Genomic DNA, 26,865 nt, shown 5'->3' with positions numbered 1-26,865 from the left:
ATTATAGTGAGGAAGACTTGCGCAGCATTGGCCTCACTCTCAGTTCCCAGTGACCACCATGATCCAGTTGCAGGACTGAATCAAGACGACTGAAGATGGCCCCCAGGCGTAGTAACTCATACACCCATTCATACGCTACGGACACTTTTGGAAACGCCAATCCACCTACCATGCATGTCTTTCCACCGGAGTACCCGAAGGAAACCCCCACAGCATGGGGAGAACATCGAACCCCCGACCCTGGAGGTGTGAGGCGAACGTGCTAACCACTAAGACACCGTGCACCCCTCACACACCCACACACGCGCATGCACACACACAACCACACACACACACTCACTCTCAGATATGTGTGTGTGTGCGCTGTATACTGTACACACTCTCTGTGTTTTTACTCTGAGCAGAAAAAAAAACATTTCTGAACAATAGCACTTTTTGATAGTCCACCTATGTGTTGTGTCTGTAGTGAGAAAAGGACACAAAGTGTGTGTGTGTGTGTGTGTGTGTGTGTGTGTGTGTGTGTGTGTGTGTGTTTGTGTGTGTGTGTGTATCTCTGCAGGCTCTCTTAGTCATGCCGAGAGGAGGCATCTGCCATGCTGCACACTGCTAATGGTTCTCCTGGGCAATGGCAAAATTCACAGTAATGCTTGTGCATTCCCATGTGTGTGTCTGTATGTGGTGTGTGTTCAGCGAGATCACATAGCAGAACAGCATAGCAACTCAACTGTGGAGCACAGGCACCTGTCTTTAAGTGAAGTATAAGAAATAAACTTTCTCTCTGTCACAACCTCCATCCTTCTCCATCCTTCCTCTTTCACTCACTTCCCTCCCTCCATCACCATGACAACCAGGACCATCTGAAGGTTGAGTAGGATTGCACATGTCTACTGCACAGTGTAAGATCCATAAGAATCACACATTCCTGCATCTTTACTTTCTCTAGCTCTTCTTTGTTTAAATCAACTACTTAATATAAACACTGTACATTCAACTATGTTTGGATTGGATGGCTGTGATGGAGAGGAAGTGGTGATGTCTGTGATTAAGTGAAGTCAGGCAGCAGTAAACCAGTCCAGACTGGATAAGGCTCTGATGTGTAAAGTATTATGGATATCAGTGAATCAGTTACCTCAACCACAGTGTGCCCTAGAATAAACCAAGCACATTGAAGAAAAAAAAAAACTACCTGAGGAATAGACATGGAATAATATTTGTTCTATGAAGATTGAAGCTAGAACTAAAATGAATTGTGATGATTTTAAGTAGTCAATGAAAACATAATTAACACAAACACAGAAGAACAATTTAACAGATTTCATCCTCTGTACTGTTTTATATGTATGATCCCTTTGAGCATTATACTCAGAAAACAGATGTTTCACTCACAACACAGAAATGTCTGCTTCATTCACTTCGATTCACATGTACTGATGAATGCAGGAAAATTGCTTGCATTGCATATTTTTCCATAAAGCATCACTGTGAGTAGGAAAAAATGATATTATGTTGATATATGTAACATGCAGGTACAGGAGTGAAGCGCCAGGCGCAAAGTGTTTTATGGTTCGTATTGGATACTCCACAGCTTGGGACAAAACACAGTCACTAAGAACTAGAGAACTAATGTAACTAGAGAACTAAAGTAACTAGAGAACCTTAAGTGATAAACAGTTTAGCAGTGTGATAAATACCCATGTTGTATGTCATCAACCAAACAGGGACACAAAGAGATTATAAATATACACACTCACTAGAAACAAGTGATTCCATTTAACAACCTTAGCAACAGAATAAGAAGAACAGGAAGCAATGACCATAAAAGGACAATGAAATTAACGATGTACATAGCACGGATCAGTGGAGACAGAATTGGAGTGGAGGTGAATCTGAAAGTGTCTGCGAAACTGATGTCCGTGGTTAAATTGAACACTTAATGAGCCAAAAGTCTCACTTGTTATTTTGTTCATTAATCTTCAGTAACCTCATTATCCTGATCAGGATCACACTGGATAGGTTGCTTATCCTGGGAACACTTGGCAAGAGGCAAACATGGGACTTTCAGTCCACTGAACTGTGATACAGCATGCTACCCACTGTGCCACTCATGTGCAAGTAAGAGTGATTACCATTCAAAGACTGGAAAAGTATTTTGCTTGAAAACTCATTTATGATGAAATTCTACTGGCAAGTGTTGATCTGTCAACACATTAAAAATACATTACAATCACAGGTAATGTGAATATAAAACTACAATTTAGATCATAGGGCAAAACAGGACCGAAAGAGAGAAAGAGAAAGGAAATAGAGAAAGCTTTACCAAAACTGTTATTGTATATTTTTTATAGACTTTTTTGCAACAATGTGATAAGTAATAAGTAATATTAATAAATAAGTAAATAGTAATAGTAATAAGTAAAGAGTAATAAGTAATTTTGGGTAATCTCAACTTCCTGAAGCTATTGTTGTCCCGAAGTTTTTGTTGTGACCAGACACAGAACCAGGGACGTAACCTGGCCTGGGCATTCAACCTGAAACTCCAAAGATTTTTTCTTTAACCCCGTATAATTCTCCACTTGGAGCCATTTGCCACTACGTGGAATGTCAGTATAAGTAAAAGTAGTGTTGTAATTTTATATCTTCAGTGAATGGTGTGTTGTATTTTATCTTCAGTGAACGGAGACAAGACCAATAAGACAGGGTTTACAGGAAAAAACATGGAAATACTCATGTCTTATTGGCTGACTGCTCTCAATTCTGCCAAACGCTAGTCCGTTAGTGTAAGGGGAAAATGAATATATGCTTTTTAAAATTTTTATTTTTATTTTTATACCAGTAAAAGGGTTTAAACTGAAACATTAACATCCTCTCATGCTGAGCAGGAAAACAAGGTGTGTACATGTCTAGATGAGTGAACAGGATGTGAGCAGAGCAGAGGACAGCTAACGTACTCAACATGGCACTGTAGCAGCTAAACCCATACAACGATAGCTTGGTTGAGACTCCCCGTGGCAAGCGACACCAAACTAGCCTAGTCTTGTGTCAGATTGCCAAAAAGTTCTGTATTTTAATCGTTCTGATAGTCCCACAAACAGTAATAACACCCAGAATAAGCTTTATGATAAATCCAACTTTTTGTCTGATCATGTCATAAAATTATTACACATTGGCAATTAGCCCTAACATGCAAGAAAAACAATGCACGGAAACAGTCCACTTAGGTGTATTTTAAAAAGTTTTTTGATGGAGAGGAATCTGTGTTCATCCTGAATCATTAACAGTCCAGCTAACACCCCTACACACAACTATATTGATAACACATATTCCCATTTTCTTCTCTGTGAAAATATATTCCCATCTCTGAAAAAATAAATAATACAGATTTAGAGTTTGATTTACAAATACCCTTGAGTGTGGAGTTCTACAAAAGTGCATGCCCTGGATAAACATTTATAGAGGCCCAAATTTAGCTATGGCTTCCATTATAACTTAATGTGACCTCCTTTGCCTCAGAGACACAGTGAAAAACAACCCCAGAGGAGCAGAGAAAATGGCCTCCTGACACACAGCTAAGACACATACTGTAATAAAGTCTTGTTATTACAGCTGTGCATTAATAGTTCTCAGCACTTGGGGAGCTCTGCATGGCACCCTGTGGTGCTTTACCTGGACTAGCACACCCGATTCATCTCAACATTTCAGTACAAGACCTTGTGGTGTGAGGCAGCCATAGTAGAATTATGCAGTGCAGAGATATTACTATAGTTTTACTATTTCAACTTTTTTTTACTGTCATGATCTGTCACCTTTAGTATTAACAGAGATATCAAAAATATACAATGCTTCAATCTTATGCTTTCTTGCCTTCTGTACGTGCACTGAAGTACTATACAAAGTACTAAGTACTATACAAATAAAATTTAAATTGACCATAATTATCACACTGGCGGTTTTGTAATAATAATAATAATAACAACAATAATAGCAGTGTAACTGGTGTGAATTTAGTAATCATTTGCAAATATTTCTCCTGAACTTTAGTGTAGTGTGTATCTATTCTGTATATTAGGGGTGGGCGATATGACTTATCACAAATAGCAAAGGCAGTTCCATGATACACAATCTGTATCATGATATAACCAAAACAGTAGTGTTGCATTTTAAATATATATATATATTTCATACCATTTTAAAGATTAAGTAGGAAATGTTAGCATGAAATCAACTCCTTTTGGTCAGTTTTTAATGATTAACATTTGTAGTAAATGTATTCCAATATTTCAGAAAAACATTTATCATGATTATTTATCAATGTATCATGATATCAATATGATTTTGTCATACTGCTCAGCGCTACTATTTATATAGCATATGTCCGAGTGTACAGAATGGGTTCTTTTCAGACATGAGGGAGTGTTTTTCTTTTCCTTTTTTTTGTGTCTGGGACCTTATTTCATCTCACAGTGTTCCTCTTTTTCCCTCCTGAAGTCTAGTCATCTCCATTTATTCAACGTTTTACTATCAAGACAGCCTTTTCTGAATACCAAGTAGTCAAACGTCTCTTGGTCTTTCCTCACCGTCTTCATTCTTTCTCTCTCTCTATTCTCTTTCTAACAGTTTCCTTATCTTTTCTCTCAGTATCCTTTACCTTTTCCTGTCTAATCCCAGCTTCCAACAGAGGCAATGTTTTCTGATATTTTCTCTTTTCTGCATCCCGCTGTACCTCCCTTTGCTGTCCTTTTTATATTTCTCCTCATCTCCAGCCCAGACATTCCCACCATCTGCTTAGGAATCATCCATTGTTATAATTAGAGGTTTCCCCCACCTATTTTTCTATTTCAGCTCATCTCTGGTCTCATAGTCCATGATTTGATTTGTCTCCCCCCACACACTTCATACTCTCTCACTTCTCTTTGTTCTCTCATTCTCTGCATCCTCTCATGGATTACCTCTCATGTGCCCAGTTTATTTCATATATTCCTTTATCATTCTCTCTGATCACGTTTTTTTTGTTTCCTCTCATGCCACACCCAAGTGCTTCATCGTGTCTATGGCCAGCCTCTCTCTCTCTCTCTGTATCTCACTCTTGTCACTGTGCACTATGTTAGCCCCAAGTGAAGTGAGAAATGCCCAGGCTCCACTGGCCATGCTGTAAAATATGGCTTCCTCTAAATTGCATTTGGATGCTCAAGCCATAAAAATCTTTCTCGTTTCCGCTCGCTATATCTTCCCCGTCTCTCTATCGCCCAATAGGTTATTCTCCATGGCATTTGTCTGCAGCACAAATGGGTCCTTGGCTAGATATTCTGAAAACTCAGGAGTACTGCTAAAAATACAATTCTAACAGACACATACACACATGTCCTAAAAAAAGGATGATGTATTTTCTAGCCCTGAAATAAGTATTTAATAATGGTTTATTAAACACTGTCAGGGCCTCGGTCAGGGTCCATTTCTCATTGTTTTTCTTATTTCACTCTCTGTAACATGATCTATGCAGTTATATGAAATGTTTACATCTCCTTTGGTTCTGGATGACAAAAAAGAATCAAATAAATTTTCCTGTTTTTTTCATGATGTTTAAATGTGGTGTTATTATTTGTTTTAATGATTTAATGTGCCCCTGTAAGATGTCTAATAACAAAAAGCCTGTAAGTCTCAACTATGCTTCAAACAAAAAAGACATTTTGAAGTAAAAATATGTATTTGGAGCAAAAAAAAAAAAAAAAGACAGTGGTTTGTGTTTGTAATGTGCACACAACCCCAAACAGAACTCAGAAACACTGCATATATTCTCTGCAACCTACTCTGTTTACACGCATCCACATCCAACAAGATTGTGTCACTGCAAGAACTGTGCATTCTCCACTGTATCCTAACCTTCTTTTTCTTTCATTCTGTTATTTATTTACACTCCATAACCGCGCAGAGACTTAGAAAGACATTGTAAAATATATTTTTGATTGTATGTATAAAAAAACCTCTTTTTTTTCTCTTTCATTGTTTGAAGTACACTATGGTCTTTAAACACATTGTGTAAGCTGTGTGAGCTGCATGCTGCAGTGTTCCTCTCTGGTGAATGCTCATGAATATATCATGTGATGGGAACTTTAAATAAAACAGACTGGGGATAAATTTGGCTGTGTGATAATACGTGTTTGTGAGCTGGCACTTATAAAAGTTTGTGTAGTTGTAAAACCTCATCACACATGAAGGGATGATGAGTAGGATTTTAGCTCCTCTTGGTCTGCAGAACACAACGTGCTAACAGGGCCTGAGTTCTCTCAGATAAACAACTTGGCTACAGAGTCTAAAGAATGAGAGAGAGAGAGAGAGAGAGAGAGAGAGAGAGAGAGAGAGAGAGAGAGAGAGAGCATTGGCAGGCCATCCAGACAGATTACATCATCCCTCGGTAGCCCTCCCTGTCCCTTTCTATCACTGTTAAAAATCGTAAATTCCTTTGCAGTAAATTCAGCAATGTCCATCCATCCATCTTCAACTGCTTACTCCTTTTCAGGGTCACAGGGAACCTGGAGACTATCCCAGGGAGCATCGGGCACAATGCGGGTACACCCTGGTCAGGGTACCAGTCCATCGCAGGGCACAATCACATACACACTCACACACCCATTCATACACTACGGACACTTTAGACACGCCAATCAGCCTGCCATGCATGTCTTTGGACTGGGGGAGGAAACCGGAGCACCCGGAGGAAACCCCCGCAGCACACACAGAGCCGCGGGAATCGAATCCCGACCCAAATACAGCAATGTGTCAAACATTATTATTGTGACATTAATATTTAATAGTAGTCAGTGATTTTTAAGTCAGAACACTTTATTTACTGTTCATTTACAACTTTATCATGTTGCCTCTGAATTCAGAAAGCTTCCTCGCTTGCACTAGCGTTATACTAATTTCCAGCCTAGGCAGTGCATGGAAGGGTTTTGGCAGCTAAACATTAAACAATGGGTCTGTATGTGTTTAGATTTTCAAAACAATTACGGCAACTAACTTCTGACAAAAAATAAAAATACAACAAAAAAACCTGACAATATGTTTACTGTAACAGGTTCATTGTGCTAAGAATGAAATAATAAGGCGGCACAGTGTTTTTCTTTGAACTTGCAACATTTTATATTAAGGTACATGTACATTACATTCTGCCATTGTGCTCACTGTAAAGAGAGCTCTCTCTCCAATCAGAAGTGAATACACACACATATACACACACATACACACACTCACATACATACTGTACACTCACACACACTCACACACATATAGACAGAGGGCTCCCATACAAACAGGTGTCTTTAGTTCATGCAGTCCATCATTCATAAAGGTTGGCCTAATTTAGGCTACCTCCACATAGCTGAAATATGAGATATGACCGGCCACTTTAACTTACAAAAACACAGGCAAAATACCCTGAACCAAAATCAATAAATGGAGTACAAAAAAAGAGAATAATTCTGTTAAAAGAGAATGAAATTTGATCAAATAAAAGGCCTTTACAAAATATAAGGTTCATCCACATATATTTACATATATATTCAGAATGACTGTTTTGTGTTTTTTTTTTTTCACTTTTTTTCCATACATTGATATTGATATTGAGCAGCGAACAGCGATAGAGACATGACAATTGGAACTGCACAATGTGGTGACCAATTAGATATCGTATGAAGTATGAAGAGAAGCATTGTCACAGACTGTCTTTGGAATCATTGATTGGCTGGACACAGTTGGCTCCTCCCCTTTGGAGGAAGCCCCATCTTAATTACATAGCCAACAGACGACATCGCTCATAATAAGTCCCCTAAACCCCTGAAGTCCCACTTCAATTCCTTAGCATTCTGACAGTTCTTGAGCATGTCATGTGTCATGAGCTAGTCTTCGGCCAGCGCATGCCACTTGGCAATCTGTCGCCGTGGGTGATCACAGATCTCACGCCAATGCTCGCCAGCGGTGCCCGGGGAGGACGTGCCCAGGAGGAGGCGGCCGATGACAGGTGTGCGTGCCGTCCTATCAGAATCAAGAAGCAGAAGCTCCACGCTGGTGTCCCGCAATCCCTCTTCTGAAGGCACGTCGAAGACGAAGAGCTCGTTGAAGACAGGATTTGGTGTGCACTTTTTTACATGAGTCTTCTTCTTGCAGACACGTTTCTTGCCCTGGTACAGGTTCACTTTCACGTAGGGGTCTAGAAAGATACAAAGGGTAAGAGAATAAAAGAAAGTGAGGCATGGTTGGATTTTACAGGGCAGAGATCGATAGCTGGGTCGATGGAGAGGAAATACTGAGTGCTGTTGAGAAGCACTGCTTGCTATGACAATAGATTTTTGAGCTATTTTGGTCTAAAGCATGAGCAGGAGTACAAAGATTTACTCAATATACAAATGCAGTCTGGATTTGAGATACACTGAACATGTCAAATGTGATAGTATATAATTAATAAGCTTCTATATTTAGCTCATTTGCTCTTCAGATTTTGGAACATCTAGATAATCAATATGGGTTTCAGTATGCTTTGTATCATAAAGCTCTCTCTAATGAGAATACTGATGATAATTATAGATTTTTTTCTATTTCTGAAATACTCTAAGTTCCTTCTGTTTGATTTCAGATATGTTTCTATCATTTACCAATGAAAATTAAAATATTGTATACTATTAGACACTGCTGTAATGAAACTACGTAGTCTTGATAACTGGCCATACAGTCATGTGCTGACAAAACGTCTTTGATTTTCTCTGAATACCTCTTCTATAATCCTTCTCATTTACTCACCTGAGGGTCCGTTGTGGTCCGTCTTGGGCAGGTGGCGAGCCTTAAGAACCACCACAGTGAGGGTGCTGGTAGTCGACTGATAACATAGAGACAGTAGCAGCTCTCCCCTTCCTGCACTCCTCTACAGAGAAAAGAAGTGGAAAGAAAAACGACACATTCATATTCAATCCACAACACTATTCCAGACATATTTCCCTTAGTCGGTCTGCATTTGCACAACTCAGCACAACTCCTGGCACCTAAATCTACAACTGTTCCAGACACAACGTGACCCAGCATCTCACTGAGTTTTCTTTACATGGCCTATCCAATACAATAAATACTGTCTCTATTCAACGCATACAAAGTGTGAATCTGATTACATATTACCATGGCAACCAACGAGTGGCAATGATTCAGGATGTGTCTCGACATCTGTGTGTGCTTACAGTCAAACAGAGTGGTTACCCCTGACCGCTTTGAGCTGTTTTCATCTGTGGAGGATAATGACTTCTCCTACCGCTCCAAGTTCATTATCCATGCACGATGCTGAAATCATGTTGTTGAAATCATGACATATCTCTGGCAGTGCCAATTGTTTTGTGTTTTGACAAAGTATTACAGGCATCACTGTGTGAGTCAGCCAGACATGGAAATCAGCATGATCTAAATCAGTAGCCAACTGGGCGGTAGGACAGTCCATCAGTTCATAAATCATCCAGCGGTGAAAAGAAAATCATTAATCTTTCCCCCTGGAAAGAAACTTTTGTGTAATTTCATAGATTGTTTGTCTATTGAGAAGAGATAAAGGTGCACTACTGAGCTAACATTACTAAATAAACCACAATCATATTTTGAATGAATGTTTAAAAATCCACAACTTCTAGACTTTGAGTATGTTATAGATTATTCATTCCAACTGTATTTATAAAGATTCTTCAAATAAGTCAAGGGTCACCCTTTAATATATGACACATAGTTTGTTCTATTAGACTTATGATTAAATATTTAGAGCTTGTGGTTCATCATTGCCTCAATATAGAGGACATATAAACCTCTTTATTGATCCTCGCACACAGGCTTAGAGTATTAAGTGTCTTTAGGCTCATGTTATGTAGACTTAATATTGAGCTATTATAATGGTGCATTATTGAATAGCAGAAATGGGAGATCAGATAGACACTCATTCACCTTTGCAATCCATATCAGGCACCATCACAGACGCGCACACTATCAAATCACTCTCGTTCATTTAGAAATTAGATTATTGTATAGATGTATTTATTGTTTTACCATCAGTAATAATATATTAGACAACTTTTTACAAGCTGATACAAATTTCCAAAGATTAAAGAACATTTATGTTTAGTTATTAAGTACTGTGTTTTTCAATAATAAAAAGCCTGTTGTAATTTATAAAAACTTTATAATAATTAGGCCTTACCCTCACATTCCTCTTGATGATGTCACGGCTCATTAGGACCCTCCCCTCGGCGAGGTCAACATCAGCCAATGGAACGAGCGTTTCTCCAATGACCTCATCACGAGAAAACCGGTCAAAGCTCAGTACCATGAAGTGCAAAGCCAGCTGAGGGACACGAGCATATGGAATGCCGTAAAAGCTGAAGGTCTCATCAAATGCCGGATCGAGGGTCTTCCTGAGCACCCGCGTCTTCACCTTGTGCTTCTTCTCAGGGAGCAGAGTGAGCTTGATGTAAGGGTCAGAGGTCAGGGACTGCTCATCAGTGGCAGACAGGCCATGCGCCTCCTTGATATGCACAACAAAGGCCTTCTTCTCAAAGTTGTACTCGAGCGAGAAGGAGAGTGTGCCTACGCCACTATCCTTGTCCTGGGCCTTGTCCACAGCTGGTGTAGGCGTCTGGCTGGAGACATTGCTCTCTGAGGTTTCCTCCTCCTGTTTGAAGCCAGGGTGTGGGGAAGGGATGTCCAAATCTGGGGAGCTTTGCACTTTGGGATGGGCAACAGGTGGTACAAATGTGAAGTTCCCATTCAGGTCTCGTTTTTCCAGGTCGAGGTGAAGTGCTGGGCGCCCGCTGGTGGGACTTGGGCTTGCCTTTCCTTGTGCTGGGTCTGGTGTCTTCTCTCCAGCAAATTTTTTCTTGTCATTTAAGCTCTCGGGGTAGATGTCCACACCCTTGAGCATGTGGACAAATTTGTATGGTGGGGTCTTGGCGCTGCTCTTGTTTGTCTTGCGCTGACAGCAAATCCAGGTGAAGGCAGAAACACTGAAGACAAGACCAAAGACGCTGACTACGGCCACACTCATTGGGACCTCTGCTGGGGGAGACAAGACAGCAAACACACACATTAATGTCAGCTAGTTTATCTTAATAAACTCCTGCCGGCATAAATCGGTATGGTTTAGAAGCATGTTTAATGAAATTACCCTATTGTTCCCACTTTTATTCAGTCAGTATAGTCTGCTTTGTGTCCAATTGAATCCAAAACATTCACATGATGTGAAAAAGACTAGATTTAGGACTGTATGAACGTTTTAAATATATCTTTACAAGGAAGTAAAAAAGATTACTATTATTATTATATGCAAGACATCAAACTTACCATGACCTGATTAATGTAGGCCGGAACTCACCAAAAAATAACGTCTCTGTATTGACTAAATGAAGTCAGACTTCCTCAGTCATGGACCTATGTTGGTGCTCATTTGAAATTGATTACACCTTCTATTTCTCTCTTTCATAATATACGACACATTTAGAACAAACTGTTATGTTGCATCAAAGTCAGCAGATAAATAGAGACACCGTGACTGACGTAGTTGAGCATGACTCAGAAAAACCATAACACTCTGAGAATAACAATCGATTCATACCTAGGCAAAAACCTCTCAAGAGATTTATACTGTTTGTATATTATAGACTGTGCATGACTAAAGTCCACTCTGGTGATCATACTGTAATGTGGGAATCCTCAGCATTAATTACACATAGGCGAGTCGATAATAATAGTGGTCTGGAAATTTCCTACTGCATGGTGGGTGTCTCTCCCAGTGGAATTTCACCTCCACACACACACACACACACACACACACACACACAGAGAGAGAGAGAGAGAGAGAGTATTCTTGCAAATCTAAATGTTCCTATGAAAGTGAGGACATGTGTAACCTACCAAAATATAAAAATGTACCACCCAACACCTCCACCTCCACCCCCACCCCCACACGCGTACACACACACACACACACACACACACACACACACACACACACACACACACGCAAATATACATCCAAATTCACGTATTTTACACCGCAATTAAGTAAGCTCCAACCATTACGTCATTATCTACTTATAGCCATCTCGCGCGTCACAGAAACGCAGCGTTTCATCGGCACATCACAATCACGCACATGAACAGCGCCCCACACCCTGTAATTAACTTACAGTTACACATCATTCAGAAACAAAAAAACTCTCTCTGATTTCCCAGTTTACGCTTCAGATTTACTCAACATCTATAATGAACACATGTATATCTGTTCTTTTTGGGTACTCACCGACGTGCCCTTGTTCCGCGCTTACAGGAGCCATTGTGTGCGCTGTTCGAGGTGCTGAAACGGCCGGTTAAATCTCTAACACGGCCAGATCGAGAGCAGCTGTGCTTAAAATTCTTCTTTTCCCCACAAAAAAACACTTCTGATATTTTTCTCTTCCGCTAGCTACAGGTTTTGTAGCAGCCGCCCTGTGGAGATGCTCACCGAGCTGAGACTGAGGAACGATACACACTCTCTCTGTCTCTCTCTCTCTCACTCTCTCTCTCTCACTCTCTCTCTCTCAGTGTGCGTGTGTGTGTCTCAGCTGAATTGGGCTCTGACGCAGTTCTGACGAACACTAGTACTGAAATCACCTCCTTCTGCACAACAAGGCCAGTCAATCATTAAGATTGCACAAGGTTTCAAAGGTGTGTGTGTGTGTGTGTGTGTGTGTGTGTGTGTGTGTGTGTGTGTGAGTCCGAGTGAAGAGGACACAGGTTTGAGTTGGAGGTTTACTATTATACTGAGACAGATAACATAAGGATGTAATAATTTCCTCCAATAAACATTACTGAAGAACAAAACTGAGATCAGTTTTAGTGAAGGTAATCAGTAATTAAAAAATTATGAATGTGTAGAATTGATCGGATTATTGCACACTTACTTTTTGGATGAAATGATGCTATTATGTATTATTATGCCACGTGATCATTCCACTCTTCACACTCTTGCACTCTTTATAATCTGTAAAATTACAGATTGCAAAATCAGCATAGACAATGGTCATTTTCAATGACAACAGTCTGCAGTACAATTCTAACATCAACTGTACAAGGAATGTTACTGTTTAAAACAAGAAATATTAACTTTTAATTTTTTATGTTGCACAATTTCTAGGTCCCTATTTAAATGTCAGCAAATTTTTTACTTCTTTGCACAAAATTTGTGTTAAATTTTCCACGGATCTTAGCTCTTCAATCAAAGCATGTGTTAAGACAACACTCCGATGGATTTGATTTAACATGGATCATCAGTTTTTACACAAATGTGTGGGGTCCATGCCAACTTGAGTGCACACTGTCATTAAAGCAAAACACGGGAAGTACTCAAGTAGAAAATCCAGATTCAGTTTAATCAAACAGTCTTTGCATCAGCACATCCATCCTCCTGAATACCACTATGATTATCAGATGCTCTGGTGGTGGGTTATAAACACTCTCCACCAACATGGCTCTCAAGCTTAGAGAATTAAACACACCCACTGAAAGCATCTGTCTCTGTATGGGAAACAGCTATAGGCTACTAGGCTTGCCTGAGCACTGCACTTCACTGTGCTGTTGCACTTCCACAAAAAACTCATGCATTTGGCCCATGTGTGCTGCCATCTCCTGTACTCTGTGTGCCAGCATGGCAAAGGCACTTGCTTTTCTTGAGTATGACTGATTAGAGTTTTTTTTCTGCCTGCTTGTGTTCCTGTCACTAACCCTTTTTTAATAAATGATCCTTTGTTTTTCATTGATATGATCGAACAATTTTATAAAGTATTTTTTTGGAGCCGCAATATTAATAAAATTATTAAACAACTAGCCACAGGGTACGTTTATTTAATTAAACAACTTTGTTTCCAAACAAGATCAGTTATTTTGCAGAAGCTATTATATTAGCACATGTCATAACACAAATGTGGAGCAAACACAAAAATCAGATTAGCAATACAGATGAAAGAATTATGCACAGTGGTGTTTTGTATGTTCTTCCAGTGTCTGTGTGGGTTTCCTCCAGGGAAGTGGTGAACTAGTCATGTATATCCAGAATCCAGCACAGTTGATCTAATGCACAGCTGATGAAAGTTTAAGACTGCGTTAGGAATGCAAAAAGAATGGGAACATCCATCCATCTATCTATTTTCTATACTGCTTATCCTATAGGCACACGGGGAACCTGGAGCCTATCCCAGGGGGCATCGTGGACAAGGTGGGGTACACCCTGGACGGGGTGCCAATCCATCACAGGACACAATCACACACCCATTCATACACTATGGACACTTTGGACATGCCAAACAGCCTACTATGCATGTCTTTGGACTGGGGGAGGAAACCGGAGCACCAGGAAGAAACCCCCTTGGAGAACACAGGGAGAACATGCAAACTCCACACACACAGGGCAGTGGCAGGAATCTAACCTCCAACCCTGAAGGTGTGAGGCAAACGTGCTAACCACGATGCCACAGTTAATGATTTAATGGGAGCTGTAAATCAATAAATATTTTCATATAAATTTTGGAATTATCGTTATATTGTAGTTAAATATGAAAGCAGAGTGTAGAAAATTCAATGCACTTACGAAATTTCACAATGTATTGTAATAGGTTATTATCCAAATGTACCATAGAAGGTTAGAAATACCTACAGTAAGCCCATTTGTAGGGTGTTAATATTTCATCAACGTGAACAGTATGCATGTATCAGTGCATTTAAAAGCTAAGACCTGGTCATAATGGACTAACTTAGTATACAGACATTCAGTTTCAAGATTTAGGCTAAAGAACACTTTAGTAGTAACAGAATTTATATTAGTTAGGATTAAATTCTTCTTCTTCTACCTCTTCTTCTTCTTCTTCTTCTTCTTCTTCCTCCTCCTCCTATTATTATTATGGATATTATTATTGAAATGGATCATATTTAAAAAGTAGCCTACACATTAAAACATACTTACTTTGCCTTCCTTAAGAAAATAATGTTCTGGTTGTAATAAAATCTATTTATACAAATGTAAAAATGAGCATGCTTTGCATATAAGGTTCAGATATACTGGGACAGTTTTTGCATTTTCATATTGTACACTTGCCTGCCATTAATAAACAAACTTCCCAACACATGATCCATGGCTGAAATCCACAAGGTGTGGACTACCTACATGTGAAGGAAAAATACCAGGCCTATATCATATTGTGTAGAAACATGGCTAGCTTTACCCTTTTGTCAAGACCACTGAATGACATGTTTGGTAATTTGGGTCACATGTTTTTTATTGTAGGCCTTTATTTTCATCCTCAGTGCATGTTTAAAACCTTATTATGAGTAGCATCTCTGACATCAGTAAAGTAAGTTAAAGGGATTAGAAAAAAAAACAACAAAAAACAACAGGGTTCAGTAAAGGGATTAGAAAACAACAACAACAAATCATCATAAACATATTCTAATATTGTATAAATACAATAGGCTAAGTATATATTAATACATATTAAAATGTTGACCTGAGTAACATTCTGTAATTTCTTACAGCAATAACAATAACCAGGTTTAGAAAATCTATAAATAAATAAATAAATGAATAAATAAATAAATAAATTTGGAAAATACTTTTCCAAATTAATATATTTATTTATTTATTTATTTATCAAATATGATATAAAAAATAAACATCTATGCTATTTATCCTACCTCAAGGTTTTTCTGCTCAACTTTCTATTGATGCCACGCCCTCTTATAATGGTGTCAGATGAATTAAGTCCAGTATTTCCGCTGCAAGGACAGAGTAGCATAGGTTTTGACTTTGTCTTAAGTTATCAGGCAACAAAATAAATGCTGCTAAGTTTAACTGTCCCAGTTAATCTGAATTTATTTTAATATTATAAAAAGGATGGAAATCTCATATCGCCTGTTCAATGCACGCATCCTCGGGATAAGACGGTCGGATTTCGCCCCCTAGTGGCAGCCGTGTTGTATTTACATTTTATTCTCCACTGAAGATAAGAGTGGAATCCTGCAAGCAACCAAAGTGTAATCAATATGGCACCCTGAACTGGTAATTGTATTGGGACCACTTCCTCTTAGTCACGTCAATATGCACATTTATTCTGTCTTTTCTGACATGTTTCTGTGTTTCTGTGTGACTAGTATATGCTATATATATGTTCAATGGGCTCTGTTAAGGATCCATTCATTTCAGCTTAGCATCTAATCATTTAATTTTAGCATCCAAACATTTTCAATAGTACAGAAAAAAATCTAGAATCGTGCCAATATATGTTGAACTTGAGGATCAGCGACTCTGGCCCTATTTCACTAAAATGTTCCAATATGCTGCTGTAACCAAGACTTAACTAAAATGGGGCAGCCTCTTTGCCTCCCTAGAAGGCATGAACTCAATCTAATATATAAAAAAAAAGCATGTTGAGGTAAGGTTAGCTAATTTGCTAACATTAACTGGCTATTTTTAACTAAATTAAACTAAGCCTGTTTCCTTTGCTAATGCCTGCTTAGGCTACCATACATTTCAGCAGCTAACATATAACTGGCTGGGCAGCAAGTCAAATTCTAACAAATGATAAATACTGCAAACTTACAGAGTCATCTTATACAATTATGTGCTTCCAGGTTTATTGAAAAAGTTTGAGGAAGACCCACAAATTGGTGTGGTCAGTTGGCCACATACTTTTGGTCATGTGTATTTTTTTTTCCGCAAAATTACTAGATTGCCTTTTTAAATGCTTTTAACTCAAATTTCCCCATCTGATTGGCTGTCTTAAATAGGAGACTGGGCACAGAGACGGACCTGTTAACGATTGGCAGAGTGACGGTCATGTGATAGCAACTGTGTACTTGCAACTGGGGGAATTCAAAGTATTTTTGTTCAAACAAAATAATATAATAATATGATGCAAATAATGTAATTATTACAGTGTAGTTACAAAGTACATGAGTGTCTTTCGGCTATCAGAGAAAAGCTTCATTCATTGAAAATGGCATAAACCTTTTCACAAATTGCTCTTGTAAGTGATTCACTATGACTATGACATGGTAAGAATAGTGTGATTATAATTGAATATAATACATTATGAATCGTGAATTGTCTGTGCAATTTTTGCGCAGATTTATACTACCAATTTATACAGACCTCACTATGATGATACATGGAACCGCCTCCTTCTCAACTCGGTTCACTAGGAAGTGAACACATGCCATCGCCCTTTTGAAGTGAAAGCGAAAAGCAGTTAACTCCCATCGAGAAGAAACTCTTCTTTTTATAATAAATAATAAAACTGTTTAACTGCAGGATATTCACTGACTCTGAAATATAAATTAAGAAAATTCTCAGTCCCTGAAAAGAGGCAAGTAAAATAAAGGTATGTACTTCAGTGAATGTTTGATAGTTTAGAGCTTTTGTCAGTGTGTGATTTATCAGGATAAACTGGGTTAGTGACCAATGAGACAGCAAAGCTGAAAAACAGGGTCAAAGGTTCCTTTATATTATTAACTGCTCAAAAGTGGAGTGTTGAACTGATTCCAGCATGAAAACTTAAATTAAAATAGTTAAAAGAAGTTAACAGAAGTTAAAATACATTTATACTTTATGCTTAATGACTACATTTGTCCAAATGTGTGAGCTAAACTGAATGACCTGGATGAAAGCTGTAAGTGTGTGTGTGTGTTAGAAGTACAGAGGTGTGCACTGGGTGAAGCATAAACGCATATACAAACATATCAGGAAGTGCAAAAGCTGTGAGAATGATCAGTAAAATGCTGTGTTTATTACAATCTAATGAAGATGAGGAATGTTTACGTGTGTTTTATATCACAGTCTAAATGCTTCCAGTGTCACTGCTCATGTTTAACACTGCAGACAGGCATGCTGAGTCAAACAGACTAATCAGTATCACCTCATACTGTTACATGTGTGAACTGAATCATGTGATTTCTTACCGAAAAGATAAAAAAAATAAAAAGGTACAGGAGACGGTAAATGGCTGAATCTTCATCAACATCAAAAGGCAGAGGAAGGAGGAGCAGCATAGATGGACCACCTTCATGTAAGCTAAAGTTTATGCATGAGTTTTTGTGTATTTATTATTATAAATAAATAATACATTACTACAACATTGTTAAATTCTTGATTCTGATTGGTCAGAAGGTGTTGATTATATTGTCTATAATGGCATGGCTCTAGAGCTGGCTTCAGGTTAGATCACAGGATTATATTAATGTACTACTTACTTAGTTGCTGTTTCTATATTAATAACTAATTCATAAGGGCTTGTGCATTAGCATTTGCTACATCATTTAATGATTATCGTAATTATGATATTTTAACTGACAATTAATTGTTATACAAACAATTTCAATTATTGATTAACTTGTCATTTCGGTTGACTTTATGCCACTCATATCTTAAGAATAACACATAACGCACAACCATCTTTGGAAGAACAGCCATTTATTCATATCGATCATGTAACTATACAGAGAATCACGGGATTTTTTACAGAAGTCTTAAAAGTAGACAAAGAGATCTCAATTAAAAAAGTGAAAAAAAGACATAATATTATACTTGGTCATTTTTTATTGAGGAAATAATCCGATATTAAATATCTGTGAGTAGCAAAAGTATGTGAAACTCTAGGACTAGCAGTTAATTTGGTCACACCAGATCCTGAAAGCAAAGTTTAACATACTTTTGTAACTCACAGATATGTAATATTGGATAATTGTTATCAATAAATAAATATTATAAACCAAGTATAATATTGTTGTCGCATTTGTTAAATTTATCTACTTTAAGGACTTTACTATTTAATAATAGTGTGTAATTCCACAAAACATGACTAGATTATTGATAAAAGCCTTTAATCAAGTAAAAAAATTGATATACGATGGCATGAATGAATCTTGTTTGTGTTTGCCAATATTTTCAACTTGACCAAATAAATGAAATGGAAACATATGATTATGGAATGTAATGGTTAATTCTGATCAGGTTAGTTTAATAATTATGACCGACTTAATTTAATGTAACCTAACAAGATTTGTAAAAATATAGCAAAGAAAGTCTGAGACTGCACTGAAAATCTGGGATTCTGAAAGTTTTAGAATTTTGAAAAATGTAAAACAAAGAAAGCAAATGTTCACTATCTTTAATATTTAACATTCTGCAGTATTTCTAAGCCACTAGTGAAATTTTAGCTAATTTTCATATTGAACATGTTAACTTTGTACAAAAGGTCACATTTTCCTTGAGCTTAAACTCTTTAATTGAAGCACGTGTTTCGATAACTCTCAGATGGATTTGCTGTAATATGGATCAGCTTTTACACAAACCTGCTGAGTCCATGCCATCTCCAGTGTGCTCTTTATAAGTAAACACTGAATATCATGTAATTATTTGAAACAAGAAACAAGAAAGAGGTAATTATTGATGAAGGATTACAGGTTTATAGCTGCTGTAACAGATCTGTTCCACATCATTTTATGTAACTACATAATTGTTTTTCCATCAAACCTAGTTTCTCGTGACTCCAGCAGTCTCCTGTCTGAAGAGCAGCTGCAGTGTTCGATCTGTCTGGATGTGTTCACTGATCCAGTCACCACTCCATGTGGACACAACTTCTGCAAGAGCTGCCTTACACAGTGCTGGGAGAAGAGTCAACACTGTCACTGTCCATTATGTAAAGAGAAATTCGCCAAGAGACCTGAACTGAAGATTAATATAACACTGAGAGAAGTTGCAGATCACTTCAAGAAGAAAAGTGGTCAAGACAAACCTGAGGTTCTTTGTGATGGCTGCATTGGAGAGAAGCTGAAGGCCCTGAAATCCTGTCTGGATTGTTGTGCAAGTTTGTGTGAAACGCATCTAGAGTTTCATAATAACATGCCCAAACTTAAGACACACAAACTAATAAATGCTGTGGAGAACCTGGAGGACTACATATGCCAGAAACATGAGAGAGCTCTGGAGCTGTTCTGTAGAAATGATCAGACGTGTGTTTGTCAGTTATGTGCTGAGACAGACCACAAGAATCACAACACTGTTCCTATTGAGGAGGAGAGCAGAGAGAGGAAGGTAAACATTGATTAACATCAGCTTTGGATATTCATTTTATACTGTAGATGCAAACTAATTAATCTAGTGGTAATTCAAATTCCATTAATAACCACTGTCTTTTACGCTCTACTATTCAGTTACATTCCCCTCCGAAAGTATTAGAACGACAAGGCCCATTCTATTTTTTGCTGAAGACATTTGAGTTTGAGATCAAAAGATGAATATTGTGAAAATTTTGAAGAAATTTTTAATGAAAATTTTGACAAATAAAATTTCAGCTTTCATTTTCTGATATTTACATCTAGATGTGTTAAACAACTTAATACATGGCACCTTCTGTTTAAACCCCTCCAAGTGATCAATAATATTGGAACATGTGACTGATAGTTATTTCTTGTTGCCCAGTTGTGCCCTGTTAAATTGATTGTTTTAATAGGTCTGAATATCTACACTTGGTTTGAGACCTGGGTTTCACCTCTGCAACTGCATTTGTTGTTAAAAAGGGAAAAATCATCATGGCCAGAAAGCTGTCTTTGAGAGAAATGCAAACCACTTTTAAGCTGAGAAAAGAGCTGAAACTGATCAGACCCATTACACAAGCATTGTTAGTGACATCATTAACAATTGCCACAGGACAGGGAAGTAGGTATCACAAGCCACCATTTGAAGAAGACTTCAAGAAAAGATATATAAAGGTCATACGACTCATCAGCAGTAAGAATTAGAAAGACAGATTCGAATTCACAAGGAATTACAAAGATAAGCCACAAAAGTTCTGGAACCAAATTTAACCTGTACAAAAGTATGGAAAAGGCAAAGTGTTGAGAAAGAAAGGCTCTGCTCATGATCCAAAACCTTCCATGCTTATCTGTGAAACATGGTGGAGGTACAGTAGTGTCATAGTTTGGGCTTGTATGGCTGCTTCTGGAAGAGGTTCACTAATCTTTATTGATGATATAACTCATGATGGTATCAGCAGAATGAATATAGAAGTCTACAGAAACATTTGCCAATTTACAGATAAATCCATTCAACTTGGAGGAACTTCTTTATGTAGCAAGGCAATGATCCAAAACACACTGCCAACACAAGAAAGGACTTCATCAGGGGGGAAAAGTGGAAGGTTTTAGACTGGCCAAGTAAATCACCGGATCTTATCCCAAATGAGCAGCATTTCACCTCCTGGAGATGAGACTGAAGGGAGAAACCCCCCAAAACAAACAACAACTGAAAGAGGTTGAAGTAAAAGCATCACAAAAGAAGAATGCAACAGTTTGGTAACATCAATGGATATGCAACCAAATATTAAGTACTGTTTACTTTAATCTACTTCAAGACTATCTGTACCTATACTTTTGCTTACCAAAAATTGGGTAGTCTGCCACCAAAGGTGCCATGCTATAAGCTCTTTAACACATCTAGCTGTACATTTCAGAAAATGAAAGATGAAATTCTGATCTATAATCTCATCTCATATTCGTCTTTTGACATAAAACCCAACTGTCTTCAGTGTATTGCTAAAAGAAAAGAATCGACCTTGCTGTTCCCATACTTTCAGAGGGACGATAATGATTTGTATTCAGCTTCAACTGTGAAAAAAAGATGTTAGTAAATCTTCCTAAAAACAACTATTTTAAAAAAAAATAAATTTGCGTTTTAATTAAACTATTTGTCTTCTGCTCTGTGCTCAGACTCAGCTGGGGAAAACACAGACAGATGTGCAGCAGATGATTCAGGACCGACTGAAGAAGATCCAAGAGATCAAACACTCAGTAGAGCTCAGCAAAGTGTGTACAACATGACATGAGTTTATAGCTGCTACATTCAGTAGCTTTCTTTTTATTTTGTAGACATGAAATTTAAAACAATTGTTTCACTATTCAGTGTTATCTGATGGAAGTGAAAATGTGTTCCTCCTTTAGAGAAGCACAGAGAAAGAGAAAGCAGACAGTGTTGAAGTCTTCACTGCTGTGATTCGCTCCATTGAGAGAAGTCAGGCTGAGCTGCTGGAGGTGATGGAGGAGAAGCAGAAAGCAGCAGAGAGGCAGGCTGAAGGACTCATTAAAGAGCTGGAGCAGGAAATCACTGTGCTAAAGAGGAGAGACACTGAGCTGGAGCAGCTCTCACACACTGAGGAGCATCTCCACCTCCTACAGGTCAGTGTTCCTCTCTCTGCTCACTGGCAATGCAGAACATCACAGAACAACACTCACCATGCTGAGGGATTTCTCCTCTCTCCTGCTCTACTGTAGATTTACTCCTCCATGTGCAGCCCTCCACACACCAAGAACTGGACTGAGATCAGTATTAACACTGATCTGAGTGGGGAGACTGTGAGGACAGCTCTGTCTCAGCTTCAGAAGACTCTGAATGGGAAACTCACTAAAACACTCAATGACAAGTTAAAGGAAACAGGTGAGAAATTTTTAGATTTAACATTTTCTTTCAGACATAAGTCTAAAATGTGTTGCATAAAAATGAAAGTGATGTTTTGTTGTGATTAGTTTCTACAGAACTGAAGAGGATTCAGCAGTATGCAGGTACAGTGAGCTTTCTGATTTCCTCTCATATTAAAATGTACATATCAGCATTACACCACTGCATCATCAGACTGATTTTCATCTGTAGATCTCTCCAGCTAAAAGGAAGTCTTAAAGTGTCTCTCATGATCCTCCTCACTATAGCTCCCTATTACTGCCATGCACTAAAGCCCTTAAACCTTTTTCTACTTTAGAAAGACTTCTTCTTACATTTCAGTCATGCTGGAAACATGTATGTAGAATGTTTTAGAGTTTTTAAAATTCTAAAACACACACAAAAAACTATTCAATATTCAAGAAGTTACACAATTTCTAGGTCCCTTTTTAAATGTAAGCAAATTTGTGATATTGACTGCTAGGGCCAAACGTTCGACACAAACTAGAAAAAAAATAAATTAAATGAAATTTAAATCTAAAATATAATAAAATGCTGTGATAAAAAAATCCAAAATTAATCAAAATTATTTAGTATTTGAACAATTTCAAAGTAGACACCCTTTTTGCCTAGAATTTCCAGAAATGTATTCTTGGCATTTTTTCAGCCAATTTCTTGAGGAATCCCCCTGAGATTCTTTTTAAACAGTATTAAAGGAGTTCCCACCTTTGCTGGTGCTCCAAGTCATCCATTTATATATATTTTATATATTTTTATATATAAAAATATTTATATATATATATATATGTATATATATATATATATATATATATATATATATATATATATATATATATATATATATATATATATTTATATATTTTTTAAAAATAAAATCTTTCAGTGAAAATGAGAGTGGGAGGGGGAGAGGGGGGGGGGAGAGGGGGGGGGAAGTGTGGGGGGGGTATTTTAGTTATCAAACACTGTCTGACAATGAGTCTCTGGAGGTGCACTCCTAAACGAGCGCACAAACACACACCCCTTATTCCCTGAATGCAAGCATTAGTTTACATTCACTGATATGGTGGCAGGCCAAAACGATTTATTAAAAGCATGAACATTTGAATAATTATTAGTGACATTAGGCTACATTTTGCTGACAGGACACGGGCTGAATGGAGATGCATGGTGGCCCATTTGGAGGTAGTTTATAACATCGCAATGCGTTAGCGTCGGTAACAAATAACTGGCTATCGCAAACATTGCATGGAGCATAATGTTAGCTGGTTTCAGGGCTACAATGCCAGCTGCCTCAAACAAACATAATATAGAACCGTCTTTCAGTTGCTTTGCCAAATTCCAGGTGTTTCCTCGCTTTGTTTGAAATGAACAATAGCGTCAGTTTCACAGCAGAAACTGATACTAGCTTTCCTCTCAACAAGTTGGGGCGGAGCTAAACTTGTTAAGCTAAGCTAAACTTCTGTAGTTTTTCCCGAGTGCTTGTAGGCATTCCTCTTCTTCTTCACCACTTGTGGACCGAATAAAACATTTGCTCGTATTTGCTGCCCCATCAGGTCCGGAAGAGTCGCAACCTCGGTACTTTCGGTTCTTTTGTTACAAAGAGTACTAACGCTACTGCAGAAAAACATGTACCGTCACGTTTTAAGAATGTTGGTACTGACTTGGTACTGAAGTATCGGTTCTCGTGACATCCCTTATAGATACTCACATCTCACTCTGTGTGTTTCTCTCAGTGGATGTGACTCTGGATCCTGATACAGCTCATCCCAATATCATCCTGTCTGCTGATCGAAAACAAGTGACAGAAGGGAACAAACAGCAAACACTCCTTGATACACCAGAGAGGTTTAATAAGTTTCTTATAGTTCTGGGAAAGGAGAGTTTCTCCTCAGGGAGATTTTATTATGAGGTGCAGGTCAGAGGAAAAACTGCGTGGGAACTTGGAGTGGCCAAAGAATCTGTTAACAGAAAGGGAGACATTACACTGACTCCCCAGGATGGATTGTGGACTGTGTATCTGAGAAATGAGAATCAGTATACAGCTGGTGATCCCTCTGTCCCCCTCACACTGAGAGAGAAGGTGGAGAAGGTGGGAGTGTTTGTGGATTATGAGGAGGGTCTGGTCTCTTTTTATGATGTGAAGGCCAACTCTCATATCTACTCTTTCACTGGTCAGTCTTTCACTGAGAAGCTCTATCCTTACTTCTGTCCTTGTTCTAATGCAGGAGGTAAAAATTCATCACCACTGATCATCTCTCCTGTGGTTAAGACTGAATGAATTTTGACCTAAATTTTATCATCTATTAAATGATGAGAATAAAAATTAATATTTTACTTTTTTTTGGTGAATTTTAGAAATAGGCCTACATGTTCTGACTTAAAGTGCTGTACAGTTTATTTTAAATACCTGGAGTTTTGTAACAGCAATGGAATCAAACAGAAACTCCACTTCCCAGAACACATTACGGCCTACAATCACTCCACCAACATGTTCAATGTCACCTGAGTTCTAATCGCACACACCTGTTCCCTATCACACCCACACCTACATAAACTGTCCAATAGACTTTGGACCTTCCAATAGATTGGAAGTTCAATAGACTATGGACCTTCAACCCATTGTGCAATAATGCTCGATGTGCCCTAACCTGACTTACCATGCTTTGTAAATTTTAGCTTGCTATTCTTTTTGATCTTGACTTGTTGCCTAGTTTTTGGATTTTGGATTTGCCCACTTTGTACTGTTTGTATATCACCTGACATTCTGCCTGCTCTTGGTTATGGTTATTTTTGCTTCACATTTTGGAACTATTTGCCAGTGTCTTTTAATAAAAACACTAACCTACACTTTCATCTAAGCAAATAATTTTAATCCTACATTCTGTTTTTCACACATTATTATTGTTGAACCTTTGATTTGTCATTACAAATCAAATATCAATAAAATTAATTTACAGTTCACACAGATTTAGACTGTAGAATTTAATGATCAATTAAAAATAAGAGCATCCCCAGGCATCTGTGTAGATCAGTCACACAAAAAATGGGTTTCTCCCCAAAATCTTTGTTGTTTTTAGTAATCAAACAAAAATACAACCAAAAGTTTTGAATCACTTAGAAATTGTTTTTGATAGAAAACCAATATTTTTTAATTTAAACAACATTAGAATGATTAAAAATAAATTAAAATGACTATTATATAGTCATGTGAAAAAATATGTAGATCCCATGGAAATTGTTGGATTTTTTGTTTTTGTTTGACATATTTGGACAAACAAACATTTGATCCTACACATTTGTGCCTATTAATAATGTTGATACACTCTATCAAATGACACTTAAAATTGACATTTTGTAGTAATTTTCGCAATTTAAATTCACAAAAAAAAACAACAACAGATCAGTCACATGGACAAAGTAAGTACACCCCTACATTTATCCCACCTTCAAATCCATAAAATTAGAATCAGGTGTTCAAAATTGGGTGCCAGTGATTAGAGTCTGCTTAGGGAGTACAGGTGGAACCTGTCTTATTTATACCTCTCATATCTAGTGCCTGGTGTTCCCTTTGTTATTGAGGTGTGTGGTGTCATCATGCCAAGATGTAGAGTTCTGTAAAGCCTTCAGAATAAGGTTGTGGATGCCTAAGACTCTAACAAAGGATTTAAAAAAGATCTCTGAATTATTCAAAAAACATCATTCCACTCTAAGGAAAAATTGCAGATCTGAAAGGTGCAGCTTTCAAACAACTGCCAATTTATTCAGGACTGGCCGTCCCAGCAAATTCAGCCCAACAGCAGACCATCTGATGCAAAAAGAAGTCTCCAAGAACCCCAAAAGTTTATCACAAGATCTGCTAGTAAGTTTTGCAACTGTTGGTGTCAAAGTGAATGCTTCTACAATCAGAAAGAAATTGCACAAATTTGACCTGCATGGGAGGTGTGCAAGGAGAAAGCCTTTGCTGTCTAAAAAAAAACCATTAACCCAGCTGATTCTGTAGTCAGCTGGAACACTGTGCTCAATCTCTTGGTGGTCAATGTAGGCACAAAGAAAGGCTGTGTCCTTGTTCCATTACTTTTCAGCATTTTCTTCTCAATGATGCTACTGGTCACCTTCTGAGACTGTGAACTGGGAATCCACTCTGATGGTAACGTATTCAAGTTGCACCAGTTTGAAGCTCAATCAAAGATCTTTTGTTCAAGAACTGCTGTATGCAGATGACTGCACTCTTCTAGCTCACACTCAAACCAATGCCCAGCTGTTGTTTGATAAATTTGTATGGGCAGCAAGCAGATTTGGGCTCACAGTCAGCTTGAAGA

At 38.0% G+C, this 26,865-nt stretch overlaps 2 protein-coding genes across 3 annotated transcripts; one reads left to right on the top strand and one right to left on the bottom strand.

Annotated features, from left to right (window-relative positions):
- Positions 1-7,112: 7,112 nt before the first annotated feature.
- syt4 (synaptotagmin IV) lies at positions 7,113-12,589 on the bottom strand. 2 transcript variants are annotated; one of them, XM_017472531.2, is made up of 4 exons: positions 12,311-12,589; positions 10,214-11,067; positions 8,791-8,911; positions 7,113-8,203 (listed from the first exon to the last, which is right to left on the bottom strand). In XM_017472531.2, the coding sequence occupies exons 1-4, from the start codon at positions 12,342-12,344 to the stop codon at positions 7,893-7,895; spliced, it is 1,320 nt and encodes a 439-aa protein (XP_017328020.1). In that variant the 5' UTR covers positions 12,345-12,589; the 3' UTR covers positions 7,113-7,892. The 2 variants fall into 2 exon arrangements, with proteins under 2 accessions (XP_017328020.1, XP_017328021.1); XM_017472532.2 differs by having other exon boundaries at positions 10,214-11,064.
- A 4,610-nt stretch (positions 12,590-17,199) lies between these two features.
- On the top strand, positions 17,200-25,399 carry LOC108267933 (E3 ubiquitin-protein ligase TRIM39). The gene is made up of 8 exons (XM_053681949.1): positions 17,200-17,417; positions 18,002-18,101; positions 19,572-20,128; positions 21,802-21,897; positions 22,033-22,266; positions 22,363-22,504; positions 22,627-22,650; positions 24,280-25,399. Exons 2-8 carry the CDS (start codon positions 18,035-18,037, stop codon positions 24,822-24,824), a joined length of 1,665 nt encoding a protein of 554 aa, XP_053537924.1. The 5' UTR covers positions 17,200-17,417; positions 18,002-18,034; the 3' UTR covers positions 24,825-25,399.
- Positions 25,400-26,865: the final 1,466 nt, after the last annotated feature.

This window comes from Ictalurus punctatus, chromosome 7 (genome assembly GCF_001660625.3).
Source record: "Ictalurus punctatus breed USDA103 chromosome 7, Coco_2.0, whole genome shotgun sequence".
Lineage (NCBI taxonomy): Eukaryota > Metazoa > Chordata > Actinopteri > Siluriformes > Ictaluridae > Ictalurus > Ictalurus punctatus.
This window is presented reverse-complemented; position numbering and strand designations above follow the sequence as displayed.

Bases quoted from the DNA above. Each gene is read 5' to 3' on its own strand.
- syt4 (XM_017472531.2), bottom strand. From the start codon at position 12,344: ATGGCTCCTGTAAGCGCGGAACAAGGGCACGTCG. The intron at 8,912-10,213 runs GTAAGGCCTAAT...TTTTCTCTGTAG, and splicing joins TCATCAAGAGGAATGTGAGG to AGGAGTGCAGGAAGGGGAGA. The intron at 8,204-8,790 runs GTGAGTAAATGA...GTATCTTTCTAG, and splicing joins GGACCACAACGGACCCTCAG to ACCCCTACGTGAAAGTGAAC.
- LOC108267933 (XM_053681949.1), top strand. From the start codon at position 18,035: ATGGCTGAATCTTCATCAACATCAAAAGGCAGAGGAAGGAGGAGCAGC. The intron at 20,129-21,801 runs GTAAACATTGAT...CTCTGTGCTCAG, and splicing joins AGGAGAGCAGAGAGAGGAAG to ACTCAGCTGGGGAAAACACA. The intron at 22,651-24,279 runs GTACAGTGAGCT...TGTTTCTCTCAG, and splicing joins GAGGATTCAGCAGTATGCAG to TGGATGTGACTCTGGATCCT.